The sequence below is a fragment of the Neofelis nebulosa genome, chromosome 5 (assembly GCF_028018385.1).
Source record: "Neofelis nebulosa isolate mNeoNeb1 chromosome 5, mNeoNeb1.pri, whole genome shotgun sequence".
Lineage (NCBI taxonomy): Eukaryota > Metazoa > Chordata > Mammalia > Carnivora > Felidae > Neofelis > Neofelis nebulosa.
The window spans coordinates 10,037,505-10,061,460 of record NC_080786.1 but is presented as its reverse complement, the minus strand read 5'-3'; the positions used below and the strand labels follow the sequence as shown (position 1 = coordinate 10,061,460).

At 44.7% G+C, this 23,956-nt stretch overlaps 3 protein-coding genes and 1 long non-coding RNA gene across 17 annotated transcripts in view; 2 read left to right on the top strand and 2 right to left on the bottom strand.

Moving 5' to 3' along the window:
• The window catches only part of NKTR (natural killer cell triggering receptor), a 60,801-nt gene extending 56,841 nt beyond the window's left edge, over window positions 1-3,960 (bottom strand). For 5 of the 10 annotated variants that reach the window (XM_058729549.1, XM_058729551.1, XM_058729550.1 and 2 more), the window contains exons 1-2: window positions 3,816-3,948; window positions 3,550-3,630 (exon numbers count right to left, since the gene is read on the bottom strand). In XM_058729549.1, the coding sequence (XP_058585532.1) occupies window positions 3,550-3,607 (58 nt within the window). In that variant the 5' untranslated portion in view covers window positions 3,608-3,630; window positions 3,816-3,948. Of the gene's footprint in view, window positions 1-3,549; window positions 3,631-3,815 lie in introns of all 10 variants that reach the window. The other 5 variants (XM_058729561.1, XM_058729562.1, XM_058729563.1 and 2 more) reach the window with 4 other exon arrangements.
• An 81-nt stretch (window positions 3,961-4,041) lies between these two features.
• On the top strand, window positions 4,042-11,446 carry LOC131511666 (uncharacterized). The gene is made up of 3 exons (XR_009261647.1): window positions 4,042-4,444; window positions 9,831-9,893; window positions 10,119-11,446. It is a non-coding gene; the product is annotated as an uncharacterized LOC131511666 (long non-coding RNA).
• A 512-nt stretch (window positions 11,447-11,958) lies between these two features.
• Window positions 11,959-18,396, bottom strand: SS18L2 (SS18 like 2). Its single transcript, XM_058729579.1, has 3 exons — window positions 18,182-18,396; window positions 17,839-17,915; window positions 11,959-15,998 (listed from the first exon to the last, which is right to left on the bottom strand). Exons 1-3 carry the CDS (start codon window positions 18,248-18,250, stop codon window positions 15,911-15,913), a joined length of 234 nt encoding a protein of 77 aa, XP_058585562.1. The 5' UTR covers window positions 18,251-18,396; the 3' UTR covers window positions 11,959-15,910.
• Window positions 18,397-20,767: 2,371 nt separating this feature from the next.
• The window catches only part of SEC22C (SEC22 homolog C, vesicle trafficking protein), a 35,306-nt gene continuing 32,117 nt past the window's right edge, over window positions 20,768-23,956 (top strand). For 2 of the 5 annotated variants that reach the window (XM_058729577.1, XM_058729578.1), the window contains exon 1: window positions 23,300-23,621. The gene's annotated coding sequence lies outside the window, so the exon portion shown is untranslated. Of the gene's footprint in view, window positions 20,874-21,461; window positions 23,273-23,299; window positions 23,622-23,956 lie in introns of those variants that run through there. The other 3 variants (XM_058729573.1, XM_058729576.1, XM_058729574.1) reach the window with 3 other exon arrangements.

The window sequence follows — 23,956 nt, the reverse complement described above, 5'->3', positions numbered from 1 at the left end:
AATTCTTAAAAAAACATAAGCCCTGTTATCTGAAACATGGATTCACTATGGTGTAAGGATTAAGATCCATCAAGCCTCAAAATATAAAAACTGAGCACCAAAAACCATAAAACACCTAGGAATAAATCTAACCAAAGAGGTGAAAATCTATACACTGACAACTATAGAACGCTTATGAAAGAAATTGAAGAAGACACAAAAAAAATGGAAAAATATTCCATGCTCCTGGACAGGAAGAACAAATATTGTTAAAATGTCAATACTACCCAAAGCTATCTACATGTTCAGTGCAATCCCTATCAAAATAACACCAGCATTCTTCACAGAGCTAGAACAAACAATCCTGAAATTTGTATGGAATCAGAAAAGACCCTGAATAGCCAAAGCAATCTTGAAAAAGAAAACCAAAGCTGGAGGCATCACAATCCCCAACTTCAAGCTGTATTACAAAACTGTAATCATCAAGACAGTATGGTACTGGCACAAAAACAGACACTCAGATTAATGGAACAGAATAGAGAACCCAGAAATGGACCCACAAACATATGGCCAACTAATCTTTGACAAAGCAGGAAAAGAATATCCAATGGAATAAAAACAGTCTCTTCAGCAAGTGGTGCTGGGAAAACCAGACAGCAACATGCAGAAAAATGAATCTGGAGCACTTTTTTACACCATACACAAAAATAAACTCAAAATGGATGAAAGACCTAAACGTAAGACAGGAAGCCATCAAAATCCTCGAGGAGAAAGCAGGCAAAAACCTCTTTGATCTTGGCCACAGCAACTTCTTACTCAACATGTCTCCAGAGGCAAGAGAAACAAAAGCAAAAATGAACTATTGGGACCTCATCAAAATAAAAAGCTGCTGCACAGAGAAAAGAACAATCAGCAAAACTAAAAGGTAACCGACGGAATGGGAGAAGATGTTCACAAACAACATATCAGATAAAGGGCTAGTATCCAAAATCCATAAAGAACTTACCAAGCTCAACATCCATAAAACAAGTAATCCAGTGAAGAAATGGGCTAAAGACATGAATAGACATTTCTCCAAAGAAGACATCCAGATGGCCAACCGACACATGAAAAAGTGCTCAACTCTGGAAAACAGTATGGATGTTCCTCAAAAAATTAAAAATACAACTACCCTATGACCCAGCAACTGCACTACTAGATATTTATCCAAGGGATACAGGTATCTGTTTTGAAGGGACACATGCACCCCCATGTTCATAGCAGTACTATCCACAATAGCCAAAGTATGGAAAGAGCCCAAATGTCCATCGATGGATGAACGGATAAAGAAGATATGGTATACATATACGTATATATATATGTATATACACATCTATATATACACATCTATATATAGATGGAACTAGAGGGTATTATGCTAAGCAAAATGAGTCAGAGAAAGACAGATATCGTATGACTTCACTCATATGAGGACTTTAAGATACAAAACAGATAAGCATAAGGGAAGGGAAGCAAAAATAATAAAAAACAGGGAGGGGGATGAAACATGAGACTCTTAAATATGGAGAACAAACAGAGGGTTGCTGGAGGGGTTGTGGGGGGGTGGGGTGGGCTAAATGGATAAGGGGCATTAAGGATATCTACTCCCAAAATCATTGTTGCACTATATGCTAACTAACTTGGATATAAATTTTGAAAAATGATAAACATGGTTAAAAACAATTTTTTAAAAAGAGATATTTTCACATTGTTCCAAAGGTAAGTCAATAATATTTATGCCACATCCTAAAAAGAGTTTCCTTTTCTTTTGGGTGCTATAAATGTAAATTTGGAAGTACTTTATGTTTATTTCAAAGAGAAAGCAAGTTTTATAATGCATAAAAGATAAAGTAAGTTACATATTGCATTTGTGGAAATGTAATAAATGTCACAAGCACTATTTACTCAATTTGATTTTATGCAACACAGGTAAAAAAAAAAAAAACAAAAAAACCAATGCAAATATTTAGGGAATTTTGACACCCATCCATGAGCTTCAACTAAAAATTATCGTCTTTTCCATCTACAACCACCACAAAGAGTGAATGAACTGCTCAACCTAATTATATCAACCTCTTCCCAGTGATATTTCTGTGTCACAGAATGATTGTGGTTATTTTAGGTGATGTTTTTAAACGATAATATTTTGTTAAGATATAATTGTCATACAGCATATTTAATCCTTTCTTAGTGTAAAGTTTTGTGAATACTGACAAATGCATACAGTTCTGTAACTATAACAATCAAAATAAAGGAAAATCCATCAACCCCCCAAAATATATATACATATTAAAAACTGAGAATGCAACAAGATTTCTAAGATCATAACATTCCTTTGCTCAAAACCCTTCAATATCTTATCTCAGAGTCAAAGTCCTCACTATGGTCTGCAGCCATTTCCTGCTACTCTCATCGCTCCTCTACTCCACCAGGGGTTTCCAGCAGTTCCTCAAACATGCAAACACACTCCCTCCTCAGGGCCTTTGTACTAACTTCGGTTGCCAGGAATGCTCCTCAAAGGTATCCACAATGGCTCCCCTCCTCATCTCCTCCAGATGCCTGCTTAACTGTCATCTCAGAAAAGGCTTTTTCTGACCAACATATTAAAACAGTAACCCTACTATAAGCCACTGTATTTTTTCCCCTTGTTTATGGTCTGTCTTCCCCCAAACAGAATACAAACTACAAGGAAGAGAGTCCTTTGTTTTATTCCTTGCTGTCCTCAGTCTTGAACAGTTGCAGGATCTCAGTAAGAATCTGCTGAACAAGACGCTGCACAAAGACTTTCCAACTAAAACTTCTGTCCCAGATACGGGGGTGGGGGTGGGGGGGTGGGGAAGGCTAACAGTTCGGAATCCTGAAGGGTCTGCTACGTAGCAACTACTCTTCAGAAGAAAACATTTTATTCTCAATAAAATATACTCACGAACGGCTGCTTTCCCTAAAGGCGAAGCATTAATGCTACGTGCATTCGTGCTGCAAGCCTGTTGGTACAGACTGCTTTGGTTTATCGCACAAGACTTTCACAAAGTAATTTTCCCACGAACCAAGACATTCTGGCTAAAGATACTTAAGGAAAAATATTAGTGGGGTTAATCTACTAATGATACATACAAGGCGTAGGAAAGACAATATACGAGTCCAAACCTCAGAGAGAAAAATACCAGAAACAGGAATTGGGAGTGTTTGCCCCTAGAGACACTGAGAGAGAAAAAGTCCGAAGATTGCACCCCCTTTATCTTGGCGCCAGGCATGGTACGAACACTCAGTTCGGGGGTGCCGGGCGTGGTGTCCCCGCAAGGGGTCTGGGAGGGCGAGGCCCGGACTCCGAGTAGAATGGGAGTGGTGGATCCGGGCTATAGATTTTCCGTGGAAAATCTCCTTTCCATGGATTTTTCGCTCAGGAGAAAAGGGAGTGCTGACTGCGTCTACCCGCTCCCAAAATGGCTTGGGGGAGGGTTGATGAGGGCAGACCCCTCTCCTTCCCCAGGGATGGTCCAGGCCCCAGCAGGAGCCCAGTCTCCGGCTCACCCGGCTCCCGGTTGATCTCGATGTCGAAGTGGCACTGCGGCCGGTCCTGCGCCCCCATCGCGACCGAGGCGGCGGCAAGAGCTAGGAGAAAGGGGGAGGAAAGCGGTCAGGGCGGGAGCTAGGGCGGAGGCTGGGGCGGAGCCCGCGCCACGGTCGACTCGCGCCGGCCTGCCTCGACACCACGGGAGGCTGAGACGGGGTCCCCTCCAGCGCCGGGCCTCCCGCCTCCCAAGTACCGCGCACACACATGCGGGCGAGCTCTTCACCTGGTTAGCCTCCAGCCTGGGCAGCTCCCCGTAAGCAGAGGAGAAAGCAATGCCACCGCGGCGGTCGGAGCCCAACGCCACTAACCGACCACCACCCCCTCCCCGGGGCCCGGCCTCCCAGTGCCACGCTAAACCCCGCGAGAGTCGGGACAAATACCGCGAGAGCACGGTCTCCAAGGGGGTGTTTAACTGAAGGGTGCGCGCGCAGGTGGGCGTGTCTGGGGGCTCCAGAGGAGCTTCGAGTCCGAAGCTCCCATACCTGAGCTGGTCCTTTTTTGCCCCGCCCCGGAGTCAGTCGCCCAATCTGGGAGCTGACATCACGCCTGCACTCTCTACTTCCTCTCGCCCTCCTTCTGGAGCCGTGAGCGTCCGCGCTTTTTCCGGTGTCGCGGTGCTTCCGTGTTGTCTACACCTGTGAGCAAGCAGTGAGAAATTAAGTTGTTGACGTCTAGTAAACCGACCGATCTGTTTGTTTTCTTTTTCGCAAGGGGTAGTTAAGACGCTCTCCTCCTGTTAAACTGTCTCATTTCAAAAGCCTTTTAGGTTGAGATGTGCGTTCGTTCCCTCTTTGGCTCCAGCGTCCCTGGAATAGTTTTCTGTTCGTGGCCATTCTACTTCTTTTGTGAAGGGTCAGTTCAAGACCTTTCCCGTTTTTTTATTCCTTTTCGTCTTATTGAATGCGAGAGTTCTGTGTACAAATGTTTTGTTAAACGAGTGATACGTATATGTTCTAAGTACAAATCTTTTTTTTCATATATAATTGCGAATGTTTTCTCCTCAGCTGGGCCTTTTCATTGTTTAGACGGTGGTTGTGCGAAGCAGTTTTTAATTTTAGTGAAGGCACTTGATCAGTTTCTCGTATGGTTTGTGCTCTTTCTGTGCTAAGAAATCTCTGCTTACCCCAAGCTCCTGAAGATTTTCTCCTGTGTTTTCTTCTAGAAGTTTTACAGTCTTAATTTTTACGTGTAAGAGTACGATCTATTGAAACTTTTCGTTGTGGTGCCAGGTAGAGGTTGAGGTTCATTTGACACCACCCCCCCCCCCCCATGAAAACAAAGTAGTTCCACCGCCTTTGTTGAAAAAACTGCGTTTTATCAATTGAATTACCTTTGGTTTTGTGGCCACTTATTATTCTATTTCTGCACTTACTTTGTTACGCTGTTCCATGTACCTATCTTTATGCCTGGGCCACGCTGTTTTGTTTTTGTTTTTTCTTAAAACTAAAATACACATTGCCTAAAATTGTCATTTAACTCAAGTGTAAAATTTGGAGACATTAAGTACATTAACATTGTTGTGCAATCATTACCACCAATCTATCCACAGAACATTTTTCATCTTGGAAAACTGAAACTCTGTATCCAACTGTATTCTCCCCTCTACCAGCCTCAGGCAACCACTCTTTTTTTTTTTTTTTTTTTTTTTTTTTACTTTATTATGGTAAGAACACTTAACATGACATCTACCGTCTTTTTTTCTAATTTTTTTTTAACATTTATTTATTTTTGAGACAGAGAGAGACAGAGCATGAACGGGGGAGGGTCAGAGAGAGAGAGAGAGAGGGAGACACAGAATCCGAAACAGGCTCCAGGCTCTGAGCAGTCAGCACAGAGCCTGATGTGGGGCTCGAACCCAGGGACAGTGAGATCGTGACCTGAGCCGAAGTCGGCCGCTTAACCGACTGAGCCACCCAGGCGCCCCGACATCTATTCTCTGAACAGACTCTTAAATGTACAATGTGGTATTGTTACCAGTAGACAAAATGCACAGCAAGTTTTTAGAATTTATTCATCTTTCATAGGTCAAATTTTGTAACCCTTGATAGCAACTGCTTTCCCCCTCTTCCCATCCCCTGGCAACAACTATTTTATTCTTTGCTTTGAATAAGTTTGACTCTTAGTTACCACATACAGGTGGAATCATACAATATGTGTCTTTCTGTGATTGACCTGTTTCACTTAGCATAATGTTCTCAAGTTTCAACCCTGTAACCACATATTGCACGATTTCCTTCTCTTTTTTTTTTTAAGGCTAAATAATGACTGCGTTGTGTGAGTATACCATATTTCCTTTATTCACCAGCAGATGGACACTTGGGTTGCTTCTACCTTTTGGCTATTGTGATAATATGGCTATCAGGAGGAGGGTACAAATATTTCTTTGAGAGCCTACTTTCAATTCCTTTGGGTACATACCCAGAAGTGGGATGGCTAGGTCATAAGCTGATTCTGTTTTTATGAGGAACTGCACTGTTTTACACTCCCATCAGCAATGCACAAGGTTTCAATTTCTCAGCATCCTCCCCAACACTTGTCATTTTCTGTTGTTTTGTTTTAATAATTGCCATCCTGATGAGTGTGAAGTGACACACTGTTTTGATTACTGTAGCTTTACAGTAAATTTAAAAATCAGGGTCACGGGGCGCCTGGGTGGCTCCGTCGGTTGAGCGTCTGGCTTCAGCTCAGGTCATGATTTCGCGGTTCGTGGGTTCGAGCCCCGTGTGGGGCTCTGTGCTGACAGCTCAGAGCCTGGAGCCTGCTTTCGATTCTGTGTCTCCCTCTCTCTCTGCCCCTCCCCACTCATGCTCTGTCTTTCTCAGCCTCTCAAAAATAAAGAAACGTAAAAAAAAAAAAAAAATTTTTAATCAGGGTCACTCAGGTGGTTTCTAATTTGTTTTTGCACTTGTGCCACCTTGTAAAGTACAGAGACTTTCTGCACCACAGTGGAAGTGCTGTCTCTGTCAGGTTGCCATTTCCACCTCTCTAAAAGTCCAGTATCTCTATCAAAGCAACAGTCTCCTGGGGTTCACATTTGTAACCTAGGCTGAATTGAGAAGTTAGTGGTCCTGGGTCTGATTTTGCTTACAGTGTTACAGCTGACCATTTATAGGTTTGGAAAAAAGTGAAATGTACATTGCCTACTTTGAGATGAAATGGGTTGGTAAAACTGACTTTCATACAAAGACTTGTGGAAGAAAGAAAAGCATTGCCATGGGGAATAATTTGTAATTACTATGCTTTGGGGCAGCTGACTTCAATGTAACTAGACTTTAGGGCTCTGGAATGTAGTAGTGTACTTAATTTGGGGAGTATTTAAAATGCATTAAATCTCCTGGAATTCGTTTGTATCTTGCCATTCCAGTAAAGTCTCCTTCCTCCCCCCTCCTCCTCCAGTAAAGTCTCCTGATCAAATGATCTGGGGCAAATCACTTTGATCCTGGAGTTCAGTTACTTCATCTGGAAAATAAGCAGGATGAAATACATTCCAAGTTCCCTCCTTGCTCAAAATTCTTTTATTCTGTCCTGTGAATTAAAATTATACTTCACATGATTTGAGCATAAGGTATGCTATTCAGTCTGTGGTTAAGGTGAAGGAACTCTTGGGAGAAGGCAGGCCTAGGGCCAGCATGCGCCAAAAGGACTGATACCTCCTCCCTCTTCCTCCAGAGTAGAAAATTCATATCCAAGGAGTTTACAAACTCAGGCTTGATTTGGAGAACCTTAGTAGCAGGAATATTCAGGTATTGATTCTGAGTTTTAAGCCTTTTACAGTGGGATCACACCAGCAGTTGGCACTTTAATGGATAGCACCCTGGCAAAACTAATCAGGAGTGCTGGTCGGGAAATTTAGATGAAACATAATTTTCTAGAAAAGAGAAATTGCCAAAATTGACTCAAAAGAAATAGAAGGCCTAAATAAACTAGCAACCATTGAAAAAATTGAATTAGTAACCCCTAATCTCTTTCCAAACAACTGTGTAGGACATTTTGACATAGCCAGATGGGAAATTTGATAATGGTCTAGATAGTAGGTGAAAACAAGGAAACACACTTAATTTTGTTAGCCATCTAATAATGAATATTGAACATAAGGATAATGACATTTTGGTTATGCAAGAAAATGTCCTTTGTTTTTTAGATATAATGAGTGAAACAAATGTGGCTTAATCTTGATAATTGTATCTAGGTGAGAGGTATATGGGGATTTTTGAGCAAGCTATGTTCTCTACTTTTATATTTCTTTGAAATGACTCATAGTAAAACCATTATGACCAAACATAGTCTTCCTTTCTGAAAAACACAGGTTCCACATTCGTTCATAGGCACATTTTACCAGACCCTTAAGGATCAATAATCTTTTCTCAATCACAATATTTTAGAAAATGGAAAAAGAGAGCTACCTAACTTATCTTGTTATACCATACCAAAGACAGGGCAAGAAAGTTATAGACCAATCTCATTATAAACATAGATTTAAAAATCAAATAAAATATTAGGAAATAGAATGTAGCAGCATTTAAACCCCTAGATGTTGCTGACCTAGTTGGCTTTAACTCTGGAAGGCAAAAATGGTTTAAGATCAGAGAATCTATTCATATAATTGATCATATTAACAGAATAAAGAAAAGGCATATGATTATCCCAGTGTATGGTGTACTGGTTATCTATTGCCTCTAAGTTCCTTCAGTATATCCACTATAATACACAGGGATCCCTACCAAAGTAACTTTCATGTTTTTATAATTTAGGGAAAGGAGAAAAAAGGTGAACAAAAGGAGAGAAAAGGAATCCAGTGAGAAGATACAATTCTACCTTATTTGCTTATACCATTTTTTAATTAAAGGATATCCTATATCTTAAATAGGAAATTGTGCAGAAAAGAATTAAGAGGCCCAAGACTGCTGTCTTTAGAAAAGCCTGCCTAAAATGCTGCTCTGTGGGTGGAATCAGGGAACTTGAATGGTAATCAATTTTCCTATGCTTACTGAAAACTTCAGTTGAATGATTAGAATGCTTTATTATGCCTGAACTATTTGAGCAAACAATCTGCTGAACACCTGTTTTCCTTCTGTGGCTCTGGAAACTGGGTATGTACTAGGCAGAGGATATATACGTATGTGACCAGCCCCCAGTAAGAACTTTTGGCACTCAGTCTCTAATGAACTTCCCTGGTAGACATTTCTCACATGTTGTTATGATTCATCCCTGGAGGAATTAAGCTTATCCTGTGTGATTCCACTGAGAAAGGGCTGTTTGAACCTAGTTTCCTCTGGGTTTCACCCCATGTGCCTTTTCCCTTTGCTGATTTGCTTTGTATTCTTTTGCTATAAAAAGTTATAGGTTTGAGTATATATGCTGAGTCCTGTGAGTCCTCCTAGCCAATCATCAAACCTGGAGGCAACCTTAGGACCTAAACATAGCAAAAGAAGTATTACCAGAATTTGATAACAATATCTATATTGAAATTTTTTAAATACATTTTTTGAAATCCTAGATTTATTCTTTTTGTGGAAAACAAGTAGACTTCCATTTTACAAAAAAATGTACATTTTGAGAGAATAACATTCTCATATTAGTCAAGAGCAGATGGGCTTTCCCACGGGAGTCAGGGGACATGGCTGTGGCAGATTCCAGCATATATTCTTATAGCCTGGAAATCTGAAGGGAAGGCACTTTTCCTGCCAGCACCAGTGAGAAAAATCCCAGCGAGAGATCTGTTGAATTGATGAGGTTCATATGTCCATCAGTCTTGATGGTCACAGTAGTGGGCAGATACCATGACTGATCAGCTTGGGTGTCGCCAATTACCAGGAGAAGCACAGGGGTATGGCAGCACAGAAATGGCCACTGAGGCAATGGCTGCAAACTAAGAAGTCACCTTAATTGTGGATACTACACATCTGTTGGCCTTTTAGGCAAGTGGCTTTTTTGCCACTAACTTGCTTTATTTTTTTTTATTTTTTTAGTGTTTTTATTTATTTTTGAAGGAGAGAGAGAGACAGAGCATAAGCAGGGGAGGAGCAGAGAGAGAGGGAGACACAGAATCCGAAGCAGGCTCCAGGCTCTGAGCTGTCAGCACAGAGCCCGACGCGGGGCTCGAACTCACAAACTGTGAGATCATGACCTGACCCGAAGCTGGACGCTCAACCGACTGAGCCACCCAGGCGCCCCGCCACTAACTTGCTTTAAAGCGTGATTGTATTTTCACACATGTCTAATGCTTCGTCCTCTTCAGCAGGGAGCTTGGCTCCCATCAAATGCATATGAAAAACTCACGACAACAAGCACTTCTTGTCAGGTAGGTTCCTCACTTTATGTTGATCAACTTGTTCTCTGATTGCAAACTCTAAATTGGTCCTAATGATGCTTTTTCTAGACACTAATGTTTGCAAGTAGACAGGGTTTGGGTAAAAAATTATCTGCTCTGGTGCTAATGGAAGCTATATTTGCTAAGCCAGTCCATCTGGGTCTACCTACCAAGGGTAAGGCATTAAACAACTGGTATCTTGGTTATCTCCTTCAGAAGAAGACTCTGAGATGATGGTTTGAGTGCAAGTTGAGTGCAAGAAGTGGCCCTAGGAAACTCCATTCAGAGGATGGAGAAGTGAAACAAAGAAGATAGGCAGTAAAGCGTGTGCTGTTAATAAACCAGCTACCATAGTGGGTGATGAGAACCTAATCCTGATGAGGAACTCTGGCAACTAGTACACAAGAAACATCTTGGAATTATCCCTACGGAGGGGTGAGGAAGCTGGGATGTTAATACTCCATCTACTGAGAGTCCTGAGTGGAGAAGCTGTTGCCAGCATGGTAATCCCCAGGTTCTTCTGGTCTAGGATGCCTGGGCAAGGCAGACGTCTAGTTTTAGAAAAAAGTCCTCAGGAATAAAGATACAGATATGGACTGTTGGGAGTTGGTTGCAGCACAATTAAAAGAGTAAATAAAGTTCAAGAAATGAGCGTGGGATGCTGGTAGCTTCTGCTACAACGGGCAGTTTTTTGTTTGCAGACAAAAGGGTGCTCAGGAATGGAAAAGCATAGACTTTTTCTGTAAGAAGCACTTGCTAGTTTCCACTTGGAATCCCTGCAGCTTCAATATATGGACAATTTCTCAGCATCCTCAGTCCTGCATAGTGCCCTGATCCGTGCCTGGGTGTAGGCCTCTTTCATCTTGTCAGGCTTATTGGGAGCTCCCTCCAGTGCCCTGTCTCCTCTAGTTTCCTCACTGGAGAACCCAGCACAGGCCTGGCCAAACGAGAACTCACGTTCTAATTGAATTGATGACCACATAGGTGAATACTGCTCTATACATGGACTCGAGAGAGAGAGAGAAAAGAAAAGCCAGTTGGAATGAAAAGTCTTTGCATAGCTCTTGCTTCTGCCTGCACTGCTGGGTCCCTTGATGGTCATGTGTCAGATTCCTTGTTGTTCATATCTCAGCTGCAACGTCACCTCCCTGGGTCATTCCTGACTCCATTACTTAAAGTAGCCACCCAGACACTCTTTAGCACATTACCTTGTTGTAATTCTCTGCACAGCACTTCTTGCCATGTGAAGCTTTCCTTGGTGGTTTATAGTTTGTTGCCTGTCTCCCCCAGAAATACAGGTTATTTATACTGTGTTGCCTTTTTTTTTTTAAATTTTTTTTAACGTTTATTTATTTTTGAGACAGAGAGAGACACAGCATGAACGGGGGAGGGGCAGAGAGAGAGGGAGACACAGAATCGGAAGCAGGCTCCAGGCTCTGAGCCATCAGCCCAGAGCCCGACGCGGGGCTCGAACTCGTGGACCGCGAGATCGTGATCTGAGCTGAAGTCGGACACTTAACCGACTGAGCCACCCAGGTGCCCCCCGTGTTGCCTTCTTTATATAAGAATAAAGTTTCCATGAGAGCAATGACATTGTCTGGCTTACTCACTGTAGTACCTTCAGCACACACTAGTGGATCAGTAAGTATTTTTTTTATGAATGAATTTATCACAGACAGAAATGAAAACAAACAACTTCCCTTTGGCCCCTAGACTCTTATTAAAAAGATTTACGATGGGACACCTGGGTGTCTCAGTTGGTTAAGTCTCCGACATTGGCTCAGGTCATGATCTCACAGTTTGTGAGTTCGAGCCCTGCGTCCGGCTCTGTGCTGACAGCTCAGAGCCTGAAGCCTGCTTCCGTTTCTGTGCCTCCTCTCTCTCTTCCCCTCCCCTGCTAGTGCTCTCTCTCTCTCTCTCAAAAATAAATAAACATTAAAAATTTTTTTTTAAAAATGAAAAGATTTAGGAAGGAAAGAAATGTCCCAGTGACTGAATGGAACGTCTAGATTCCAGAAGAATCTGTGGGATTTTCATTTGGAAAAGAGGTAACAGATAACTTCTTAAAATCGCTTTTATTAAAATAGAATCAAAACAATATATGTGTGAGGTAGAGTAACAACAAAAATGAATATACTGTGTGTCCAGCTTAAGAAATATAGTCAGGATCACCTTTAGTAATGGATGTTTATTACAGAGGCTCAAGAGTATATGAGATAGCACTGAACATCATTTCTTCCCAGCCATATTGTTACTTACGGTCCCCAAAAGTCAGACTGTGATGTCAAAAAGCCTCATGAGGAAGTGGGAAAAAATAGCTTAACATTTTGTGGAATAAACCTGACTTCAAATTATCTGCTCTCTTTGTTTTAGCTGCCATATCCTCATCTCGGGAGAAGGTGATAATGACATCAGTCGCCACAGTTGCAAATCCTGGGAAGCAGGCTTGGAAACCCAAAAGAAAGGCCCAGACCCTATGTCGGCTTTTGGGAGATCAGCTTGACCCCGAGAGCTGGAAAAGGGCTGACAGGCAGAGTGGAGGCTTAATCTTGAAGCAGGAGATCCTCTGAGAAAAGCAGTTAATACAGTCTGGTCAGGTTTGGTCTTTACCTTTTTAAATCACCTTTCACAACTATATTGAGTTCTGGGTCCCCTAAGAGGGATGGTAGGTGCTTCCCTCTGAAGCAGACTGGTAGAGACGGGCTGGGGCGTGTACCATAACAGCTAAGTGGCCTGTGCCAACTTCTCCAGTGTGTCTCTCCAGAAAAGGGCCCTCTGGAGAGTCTGGCAATTTTCTGGCATTCGGGTAAACTGTGGTTTAAACAGACTTGGCTGTTTCCAGAGGCCTCTGATTTGCCCTGATTCAGTTGTCTACACGCGGACTGACATATCCTTCCAAGAGACGAAAAGAGGGGAACACAGCAGGTCACCAACTCCTTCCCTCTAAGGGGGAACTGGACTTTGTCTTTACGGCTATTCCCCCTACTACACAGGAAGCTACCCTAAACTGCCATAGGCCACACAGGCTTGCTCAGAACCCATACACTGGAACCTCCAGTGCTCTGTCACAGACCCCTGCCTCCCGTGCCAGTAGTGGACAGTTCCTACAAGGTCAGACTCACATAGTGCTAGCAGAAGCCCATCGGAGGGGCTGCCATGCAGCTTTTTACTTTCTTCCTCCTCTGACATCTAGGGCCCACTTGGCCACAAAGGCTGCTTGTTAGTACAGAGGAGCTAACTCCCCTGGAGGCAACCCCAGCCAGGGTCTCTCAGGCAGACACTTCTGAGACGTTTGTGTGCTTTTAGGTCCATCCTTCTGACCCCTGCCCCAGAATTGAGCCTTTATTGCCTATAGTGGTAACCTTGATAACATACTTGTTTAGCGGGTTTTCCTTCTTCCCTGTCTCATCGTCCTCATGGCCTTATTCCTGTTTCCTGAGATCACCTCCCAAATAAACTATCTGCACCCAAGGCCTTGTCTCAGGCTCTGTTTTAGAGGAGGTCCAAACTGAAACATCAGCTGGCATTTTTATTCCAGCTCGAGCCAAGCCCTATGTGAACAGGTCAAGCTGCCTAGTAAAGGGGGCAACTGCCATCCAACTCCAGCTGATGGTTGCCACGTGGACCTGCAGGCCCAGCACTGCTAGAAATTCAGGCTTAGTGGGAGACCCTCTTTAAATGTTAGCACCTAATTCAAAACTAAAAACATTGCATTGTGCCCACCATATCTGCTAAACGGATCAGGCCCATGAGCAGACCACACCGCATAGAGTATGGGTGCCAACGCCATGAACAGTGGGGGATGGAGTCGTTCATTAACGGACTAGAACTCTAAGGATGGAAGAATGGGGGAATGAGGAAACAAAGAACTGGCTTCTTTCCAGATCAGAGAAGGGCCAGAAAGGGCCAAAGCCCTTAGATAACACATCAGAGCTAACACACATTTTTTACTACGTGCCCAGCTCTCAACCACATTACAATCTTACAACCTCAGGAGGCAGATACTGCTTTCATTATCATCATATTATAGGTGAGGAAACAGCTGTCAGAGGTTATGATAGAGTTGGGACTCAAAATGAGGCCTCTCTAGGTTACAACCCTTAACTCCTACAAAAGGAGCCAGGCACTGGAGGTTCTAATTTTGGGTTCACTTAGGAAAATCTCCTCGCTTCATTTTATAGAGAAGTGTCAAAGAGGGAAAGTTCTTTATTGCACAAAGCTAATAAAGGCAGGAGGGATGATAAAATAGAAAATCACCAGTAGGCAATCCCTAACGAAATAAGAGATCAAAGCTAGGTAGATCATAATTTAAGTCAAAGACTATTGGGCACTTGATGGATAAATCAGGTCGTTCCTGATATAATGCAGAAGCAAGTACCTCTTATCTCCCCTGTTGTATACTTGCCAAAATTACTAGAATCTGAGTCTGAATGAGCCTCTAGATCTACCAGTTTACAGGAAAAGTGGGCAATACTGGGACATATTTAATAACATCATAGGGATGCAACTAGGCAAATCCAGAACATGATTAATTTTAGGGCATATCACCTAGTTTTGCCAACAAATGGCAATGAAGACAAGAAGGGGAACTGCTAAGTATTTTTACAGTGATTTAAGGGATGTCAACAAAATGCAGTGTTATGAATCTTGTTTGGACCCAGAGTTAGACAAGTCAACAAAAAGACATTTTGTGATAATTGATGGGGTTCAGGACATGCTACTCCAAAACGTGACACCTTGGTGTACTGAATATTTTAAGCTGAAGGAATCTGAAAAATGAGATGCTGGAAGGACTTTCTGACCTCCCAAGAAGCAAGGTCATGAGACCCCATGTGAGAAGTGCCCTCCCTATACCCAGAAGAAAGGAGCATCTTTATCTTTTAAAAAGGAGGGACACTGAGATTTTGAATGAAAAGGCCATGCTAAGTTCCCCTAATTTACAACGCTTCACTCATACCCTACTGTTCCACCCACAGTTTTCCACAACTTTCTACTTTTCATCAAATCTAATATAAAAATGTTCAGGTTTAACTGTTTTTTTGGGTCTTCATTTCCTTATGAAGCACTCCCATGTCACATCAAACTTAACTTATGTGCTTTTCTTTTGTTAACCTTTTATTATAGAGGCCCAGCCAAGAACCTTAAAAAGATAGGTGGAAAAAGATATTTTAAAAAAGTATTTTAAAAGATATTAGATGATATTAAATAATAATTAAGAATTACTATTGATTTGGTTAGCAATGATAATGGTGTTGTCACATATACACATATTTTTAAGACATTTATTCATTGTTGGGGGCGGGGGAGGGATAGAGACAGGGAGACACAGGATCCCATGCAGGCTCCAGACTCTGAGCTGTCAGCACAGAGCCCGATGCAGGGCTCGAACTCACAAACCGTGAGTTCATGACCTGAGCCAAAGTCGGACGCTTAACTGACCGAGCCACAGAGGTGTCCCATTGTTACATATATTTTTAAGTCCTTACGGTTTTTCCAGAAGACCAAATGGAACGCTTATTATATGAAAACCTCTATACCTCAATAGGAGTCTTTCATGGAAAGGCGAGCTTTATTTCAAAGCAACCTGAAAAAAATGGTCAGGTCCACAACTACAAACTGGTAGGAGGGAGCACACAGTTACACATCCATTCGGCAGGGCCTCAGTTAGGAGTCTTGCCAATTCCTGTTGATTGCCCAACATCTATTCAGTTTCCTCTTCAGGTTGAAACTGAAAAGGATGAATTGAAGATGCCCATGATATCTTTGTTATCGAAACATCCAAACAGGAAAGAGAACATCTGGAGTCAACTTAATCTGCTTAATTATTAAAATAAGTATTTACGCTGCGAATACAGTTAACTTAGTAGCTTTCTTCACCTTTTCACATTTTTCAAAGAGTCACAGAGGTTTCATTCATGTTTCAAGCAGTTGAGTTGGTAAAGATCCCATCTCTATTTCATAGGAAATGGGTTACACTCAATTACTCCTTATGAGAGCCAGCTGAAAGATTATTCCATTGGTTTTGAAGGGCTGGTGGGGTTGGCATCTGCGATGGTAGCCAAATAAATGAGATTTCTGTGTAACACATGCTGGTACCTATGGGTAAAAAATGGGCAAAAATCAGAGGCTTGTTTTTACTGAACACTAACAAAACACTGGAAAGGAATTTACCCACCCTAGTGGAATGGCTCATCTATTGTTTAGATGATTTAGTATCATCAACCTCCTTATTTAACACCAAGGAAAATATATCCAGCTTCTTACCTGTTTGCACTTATACTTCCATGGCTACCTCTCTAGGCCAAACCACTCCCCTTCTTGCCTAGGCTATTGTATCCGACCAGTCTCATAACTGGTCTCCCTGCTCTACGTTTGACTCCTAAGTAGCAACCTAAGGGATCATGGTACAGTATAAGTCAAGACTTGCAATACCTCTGATTAAAACCCTCCAAAAGCTCCCATCTCATTCTGAGTAAAGCTGAGCTCTTTCAGCCCTTCTGATGGCCTGCAAGGCTATAAGATTGGGGCCTCCAGTTATGTCTCTGATCTCAGCTCCTACCACTTTCCCTTTGCTCACTGAGTTCTGGCTGCAGTGTCCTCTTTGCTGTGATTTGAAGATAACCAGCGTGTCCCAGCCTAGGGAGCTTTTCCACCTGATGCTGACTGTGCCTCACAAATCTATATAGCTGACTCCCTCACCTCTGGTGTCTGCTCAAATGTCGCATCAGATATACACTGTGTAAAATGGCATCCCTTCTCCCTCACTTACCCTGGTTTATTCTTATTCAAAGCACTTACTACTATGTGCCTAATTGTATGATTTCCTCCTTCCAGCTTCTGGAGTCTAGAATGTAAACTCTGTAAGAGCAGAGAAGGTACCTGATTTGGTAAAAAGCAAAGCTGGTTTTGGTACTGATTCCCCAGTAGCTGAAACAGTGTCTGGTACTCAGTAGTACTTATAGAATGTCTGTTGAACAAACTTAAAGGGACAAAGCACTTCTGTGGTATCAATGTGAGCTTACTATAGTAGTGATTCTCAATCAGGTGACAGAGTTCTCTACCTAGGAAGGCAAATCAGACTAGGAGGGCAGGAAGCATAGCCTATGCAATGTGAAAAAGCCCACCAGGAAATTTGGATAACTTTCTTATGCATAGGTTGAGAATCGCTACACCAAATGGAATGTTTTGCAACTTCTATATAGAAAAATGAGAGTTTACTATAAACTGTAAAAGAGCAAATTGTCAGATGCCAGAATCAAATGCAAAGACTTACACAAAGATACCTCTACTATTCCATTGAGCTATTCAGTGAGGGATTGTGGGTGATTTTTTTAGGGGGTGGGAAAAGCATGGGTTTCTTAAACATGTCTTCAGTAAGAATGAAATAATGTAACAATAAACGGAGCATAATTCCTAGACTACATTTAGAAAGACTGTTTTCTCTCATTTTGGTATATAACTAGAAAACACATTCAATTACTGTGCTGAATGTGCCTTTGGCTTAACTTGTAAGTCTTTTATGGTCCTTGTGTGCATTACAGACTGCGAGTTAGAAAATGAAAGGGAACTAACTTAACAGTCAAATGGTCTGGCCCCCTCAGAAAAAGGATGAGCTGAGGATCCATGATGAGCAAGGGGCCACAGCTCTCATCTCCCGGAGACTAGTTTTCCACGTGATCTTCTCCCCACCCCTGTTGTCATCAACTGACATGTCTCCCTGAAGGAAGTTTGCAGTGAGCATAATTCAAATTCAAAGAGGGTGCCACATCTGACTCCAGGCTTCACAATGTGCTGTCTGTGTGGTTTGGAGCAGGTAAGTAACCTCTGAGCCTCATCGGGGATCAGTCACCCAAGACTCCTAGTTCAGGTCAGCTTGCCGTACCACCACACTGGTTTATCCTCCTCTCAAAAGTTGGGAGGAGGGGCGGGTACTTACTGGACGCACTCATTCGCCCGGCCTTTGTTCTGATACTCCACGATACAGCGGATGAGTTGGTCATTCTCCTCCAGGAGCTGAAAGACCAGAGAAAGGGTCAGCGCAGTGCGTCATCGGGACGGCCAGGCACACTGCCCCCTAGTCTCTTCAATGCGGGGCTGTACTGCCCCAGTGTTCTTGCCGACTTCGTTCCGGTCTCACGCCACACCGCTGCAAGCCAACCCCCTACGCAAACCCACCACAAGCCTCAACTGGGATGCTGCTCACTCTAGGAAGCTTCCCGAACCCGAACCCTTTCAAGATCTCAACCAAGGAACTTCTCTCCGCCCTCGTTAGCGCTCACCCGCTGGATCGTCTCCTGATTAACTTCCGCCTTGCCTTTCAGCCAGTCCGGTACGAAGGCCACCGACATCCCGAGAAGCCAGGTTGGAACCCGGTCTCAGGCCCTGAGGACCCCCGTGCATCTAAACCGGAGCCAACCGGCAGCTCCAGGCGCACTACTACTGAAGCAGGGACCCATGTTAGGTGGGGCCACCACTCTCGACGTTGATTGGGTCCTCCCGGTGACTGGGAACAGACGGAACGTCATTTGTGATTGGGCGCGCAAGAGCGATGGTCAGAGCGTCAGCCTCGGTCCCGCCCCCTGGGGCTCAGCGCTGTAGGCGCTCGATTGCGTTTGCGCAGTCTGGAGAGCTAGCCTCGGGGGCGGGGCCGGGCGTCAGCTCCTCGCCTTTTAGGCGCTGGGTAGTCTATCTGCAGGAGCACCTTGCGTTGGGTCACACAGGTATTGTGGCTGGAACCCAGATATCTGGCTCCAAGTCCACTCCTCCCTATTTCGACATCACTCTGGTGCCTCCAGATACGCGTCTGGAACGTGAACCCTGGCCATTGCCTCCTGCCAAGCCAAACCCTGCAGGTAGTAGGAAAACACTGCTGTTAGCTTTATTCTTTGCTGAGGAAGAAACTTGTATCTACACCTATTTTTCCTTTGGGTAGTAATAAAGCTCACTAGGTTTACGGCCCTAAAAAGAACTATTATTTTCTCCATTTTACAGATGAGAAAACAGGTTAAGTAACCTGCCCAAGATCTCACAGCCACTAAGGGCAGAGCCAATATCTGTACACGGGTAGTATGGCTTTAGAGCCCTCGTTCTTAACTTACTACTCCATACTGCCTATGCACCATACTGCAGAGGTGGCTTGCTGCAAGATGAAAGAAGGAAGCTGGTCCTACCCTCCTGGGCCACATAGTTACTGCTGGCAACCGCTGACACTCTGAAGTGGTTGTCCTCTCTTGTTCAATCCATCCATTACGGACGTGGGAACAAGGCTGGATTTCCCTGCAGCACAGGGTGAACAGCAGCCACATCATTTAGGAGGAAGATCTTCGAAGCCTTTACTCAAAAGGGATCTGGAGCGGGGTGGGGGTGGGGGGGCGGCAATTCTGCCTCGTAGAGCTTCATTTCCCTGAGTAGTGACCCTGATCCAGAGCAGGTTCATCTACTTTGCTGGGCTCTCCCTCTACAATTCCCTTAGTCAACCCTGTGAGGAGGCAGCTTTCATTCCATTGCACAGAGGAGTAAACCCAGTGAGAAAAGTGGGGCAACATACCTGAACTGGACCAGGACTTCAGGGCTTCCTGGTTCCCAAGTCTGTACTATTAACCCCAGCAAGGCTCTCTCCCTGGGAAAAGTCCCCAAAGGCTCCACAGAAAACAGACAGATGTCTCAATATGAAGAGGAAGTAGGGGTTACGCAGGTGACTGGTACCCAGAGTCTGGACTTTCTCCTAGGAACCATGGAAGGTATAGACAGTTTTAGGCAAAAAAGAAATGAAGTCAGAGATGCATTTTAGAGTTTTCCTTAAAAAACAAGCAAACAAACAACTACAGAGAAGGCTACTTGCTGCAGGTGTACAGGCCGGAAACGGTGGAGGAGTGAAAAAAAATGTGTGCATTTGAAAGATATTCGGAATAGACTTGCCAGGTCTTAGTGAATTAATGGAGGAGGGAGGGAGAAGGAGTAATTAGGGATGACTTCTGGTATCTTGGTTTGAGCAACTGAGAGACTGGTGGTGCCATTTTTGGAGACAGGGGACAGTGAAGGAGAAGTTGGACTGGAAGTGAGAGAGTGATCAATTCAGCCATGGACACGTGCATGCAAGTGATGTCAGACTGAGATGTAGAAGTCTAAGGCTGGCTATTTGGGTCTGGAACTCAGGGTCAAGGGCTGGGCTGGCGATATAAGCTTTGAGGGGCATCACTTGTGGAAATGGAACCATGCAGTGGATAAGACTGCCCAAGGAGAGTGACTTGGTTTCTCTCATGGCCAAGGAAAAGAGGCTACAGAGGAGCATGGGGGAGGGGTGGGGAGACTAGAGATATAAGAGGAAATCAGGTGTGGGGGGGTCATATAAAAATAAGAGTGACTGAGGAAGCAAGACAGGACAGCAATGACAAATGCTGTTGAAAGGTCAAGCAAGGTAAAGACTAGAACTTTAATGTCTTTAATGAAGGAGGTTTCAGTGGTGTGGTGAGGCAGAAGTGAGAATTTCCAGGGACTATGAAATACAGGAAAGATGAAGCAAATGGAGTCTTTAGAGCAGGCCACTGTTTCCAAGAAACCTGGCAATAAAGGGGAAAAGGGAAAGAAGGTGGTAGAGGGACAGAAGTTGGTGGGAACTGAGGGCTATTACTTTAATGGCTGCTCTTTCCTCCGTGAAGGGGGCACCTGGGAGGCTAGGGGAATCTTGAAGAGTGGTAGATATGGGGAGCATGCAGGAGATTTTGAGGTTGGTGTTGGGGAGAGCTGGAGACAGAGCCAACCCAGCAAACATGGGACTGCCAGGCAGTGTTGAGGACCTGGTGGAGGCTGGCAAGGTACATACATAGCACTGATCTGTATGGTTGTGCGATTTTTTTTTCCAGCAGCACTTCCAGCTCAGGGGCTTATTTAGAGAAGCCAGAAGATTGGATTTTTTTCCTGAGTTGGAGTGCTCCCAGGCAGATGTGACAGAAGAAAAACTGCACAATGGAGGTAAGCATATCGGGAAGAATGTGATGGAAATGATAAACCCTGCACTTTCAGTGGATGGTGAAGGAAATAAAGATTGGAGAAAGGTGATACATACAACAAAGTAGAAGGACAAGTGGACTGGAGGCTTCTGCAGGCCAGGCAACAGTGGGCAGAATTCTGAGAACAGCCAAGGGACGGTCAGAGATCAGGTGTCTGCGTTTACAACTTCAGAGGTGGAGCTCTTCTTCTGTGGTGATACAGCAGTCTAGGGTGTAAGCCTGGAAGTAGAGGAATGAAGAAGGCTGGAAAAGAAAATCTCTGGAGCCTGGAGTCAAAATGACCAATGATTGGAGAGGAGGGCTAGGACTCCAGATACCGCATCTTACCCCTGTGGCCCAATCCACTATGGTGCCTGAGCCACTCTAGCTGCACCCGTCAGAGAGCACAAAGCCCTATTATAAAGCACTCACATAGCAGGTTTTGAGAGCCTGAGGCTCCACATTAAAAAACTCTTGGTTTTTGTGGGTCTGGCACCCATTTTTTTTCCTTCCCCATTTAAGCCAGAGTTTTGTTTTCATGACCTGTGGTGACAAGAACAGGTCTTCATTCACCTGCGAATACACTTGGAGAGGGAATCCCAGTGGTTCCCTCACATTCAGTGAGGAGGTTTCAATCTCTGTTACCAATCAAATCTCATTGCTTTTATCTTTTGTGCCTTTTATGACCTAGCCTCATGATCACTTGTCACACAGGCCAACCCTGACTCAATGTGGAGGAGACCACGCAAGAGTGTGAATACCAGGAGGTGGGGATCCCTGGAGGTCATCTGTTTTCATTTTGTAATTTTTCTCTGGCTATGTAAGGCCTGCTTCAGTTTCCCCCCATGTGGTGATGACTTTCAAAAGTTGATGTCTAGCCCAGACCTGTACCTGTACATTCAACTGCCTACATTGACTTCTGGACCGGAAGTCTCTAGGCTACCTCAAATTCAACTTGTCTGAGATAGAACTAGAGATCATTTTTCTTTCCAAAATCAGACCCTCTTCCAGTTTCTCTGTATCTAGGAACCCCTCCACTATCCACGCATTCACTCAAGGCTGAACAGTGGCATTATCCTTGAAGCCACTTCGTTAGTCTTTCACATCCAATTCGTCACCACGTCTTGTTGATTTTGTTCCTCCATGTCTCTGCAGACTGCCCAGTTCTCCTCCTCTTCACCATCGCTCCAGTCCAAGTCTAAGCGAGCTCCAGCTTCATCGTCTTTTGCCCAGACGACTGCATTGGCTTCCCAGCCGGTCCTACCAGAGCTTCTATGAGCCTTTTTCATTTTGATCTTAACTTCAGCAGCCAAAGTGATTTTACACAAGATAAATTTTATCAGTTTCCCACTGTCCTAAACTTTCTAGCATGGCCTACAAAGGTCTTACCTGGTCTTAGCTCTTCTATTCTCTCTAGTGGCTCTCACCCTATTCCTTACTCTCTAAACTCTCAGTTCCTTTTCTTGTCTTTTTTTTTTTTTTTTGGTGTGGCAAAATATGCATAACTTAAAATGTACCATCTTAGCCATTTTTAAATGTTCTGTGACATTTAAAAATTTACATTATTGTGCAGCTATCACCACCATTCATTTCCAGAACTTTTTCATATTCTCCAGCTGAAATTCTGTGCCTGTTAAACACTAGCTCCTCATGCACCACCTCTTTCTTTTCATCCGTCTAAAGGAGCCCTGCCGCCTTCTTGTTCTTTATACACAAACCGCCCTCTGTCTGAAACACTCTTTTTTTCCCCTTTGCCTAGTGAGCAACCAGTCAGCTACAGTGTCACGTTCTCAAGGAAGCCTCCTCGGGCTCCCAAGTTCAGACCAGAAGCTCCTGTAACTTCTCTCAAAAACCTTGTTCCTCTCGGAAGAGCACACATCTCAGTTTGTATTTCAACACATGTTGTGTAATTGTTTAATTGATGAGTGCTTTCGCTCTGCCTTCTCTTAACATAGTGTTTAGTGTCAGGAGTTCCTCACTGTGTCCCCACCGCCAGGCCTAGTGCCTGGCACACAGCAGGTGCTCAAAATTTGTTGGGCGAAAAACAAATGGGCGAGTTCCGCTTCCCTGCGTTGGGCCATTCGTCCGTGTGACACCTGTGAGTGCCTCCACCCCCAGACTGGGGTGTGTCCCTCCAGGGTCGGACTTTAGCACCTCATCCAGGCTGGCAGGAGGCTGTGCTCTTTGGTTTGCCTATCTCGGACTTCCCGCCCAGCTGCGCAGACTGCAGAACCCACAGCGGGGGCGTGTCGCGGACTTACGCAGAACCTCCCTGTCTCCGCACGTCAGTTCTCTACCCCAGGAGGAATCGAGCTTAGACCCAGAAGTTTCCTCGCACCTCCGGACGTGGGAATTACACGCTTGGACGTCAAACCCAAGCGGGTGAGAGCCAGCAGATGGGAAGAAAGCTGGGAGGAGCGCGCGCCCCTGCCACTCCCCCTGTGCATTTGGGTGGCAGCCCTTTAAGAACTAGCTAATTCGGGACTCCTCCGGGACTGGGCGGGGAAGCCACTCCAGGATTGGCCGGTTCGGGTGCGGGTGTCGCTTAGCAGCTGCAAATAGAGATTCAAGATTCGCGCATGCGCACCATCGCCTACCTGCGCCTGGGCCGCCAGTGACCTGGGCCGGGTCCGCCCGGTGGGCTGAGGTTGCAGAGGAGGCGGCGGGTGGTACGGCGGTGAGGCGGCGCGACGGGCGGGCGCCGACTCCCGGAGGCCGCCGTCGGGGCGAGGTGAGGGCTGGCGGGCGGAGTCGGGTGCCCCGGCCCGTTAGCGGAAAGCAGGCGGGGTCGGGTGTGGCGCAGGGCGGGCCTGGAGGTGGAGGCGGCCCCGGGCCCGCCCCGCCCTCAGGCCCGACTTAGCCCCACCCGGTTTCGTGGGTCTTCCCGGAGTCGCCTGTCCCCCTTTCTTCCCCGGGCGGCTCTCTGGACTCGGGGACAGCCGGGGCGCGCCTGCTGGAACCCTAAACTGACTGATGGCGCGTGGAGCGCTGCTCCCGGTGGGAAGAGAAGGGGTGTGTCCAAATGAGAGAGGGGACGATTTCCTTGATTATCCTTGATTATCCACG

Excerpts from the sequence above, each read along its gene's own strand:
- SS18L2 (XM_058729579.1), bottom strand. The coding sequence starts at position 18,250 with ATGTCGGTGGCCTTCGTACCGGACTGGCTGAAAGGCAAGGCGGAAGTT. Across the intron at positions 17,916-18,181 it reads ATCAGGAGACGATCCAGCGG|CTCCTGGAGGAGAATGACCA; the intron begins GTGAGCGCTAAC and ends CTGGTCTTTCAG. Across the intron at positions 15,999-17,838 it reads CGGGCGAATGAGTGCGTCCA|GTACCAGCATGTGTTACACA; the intron begins GTAAGTACCCGC and ends TTTTACCCATAG.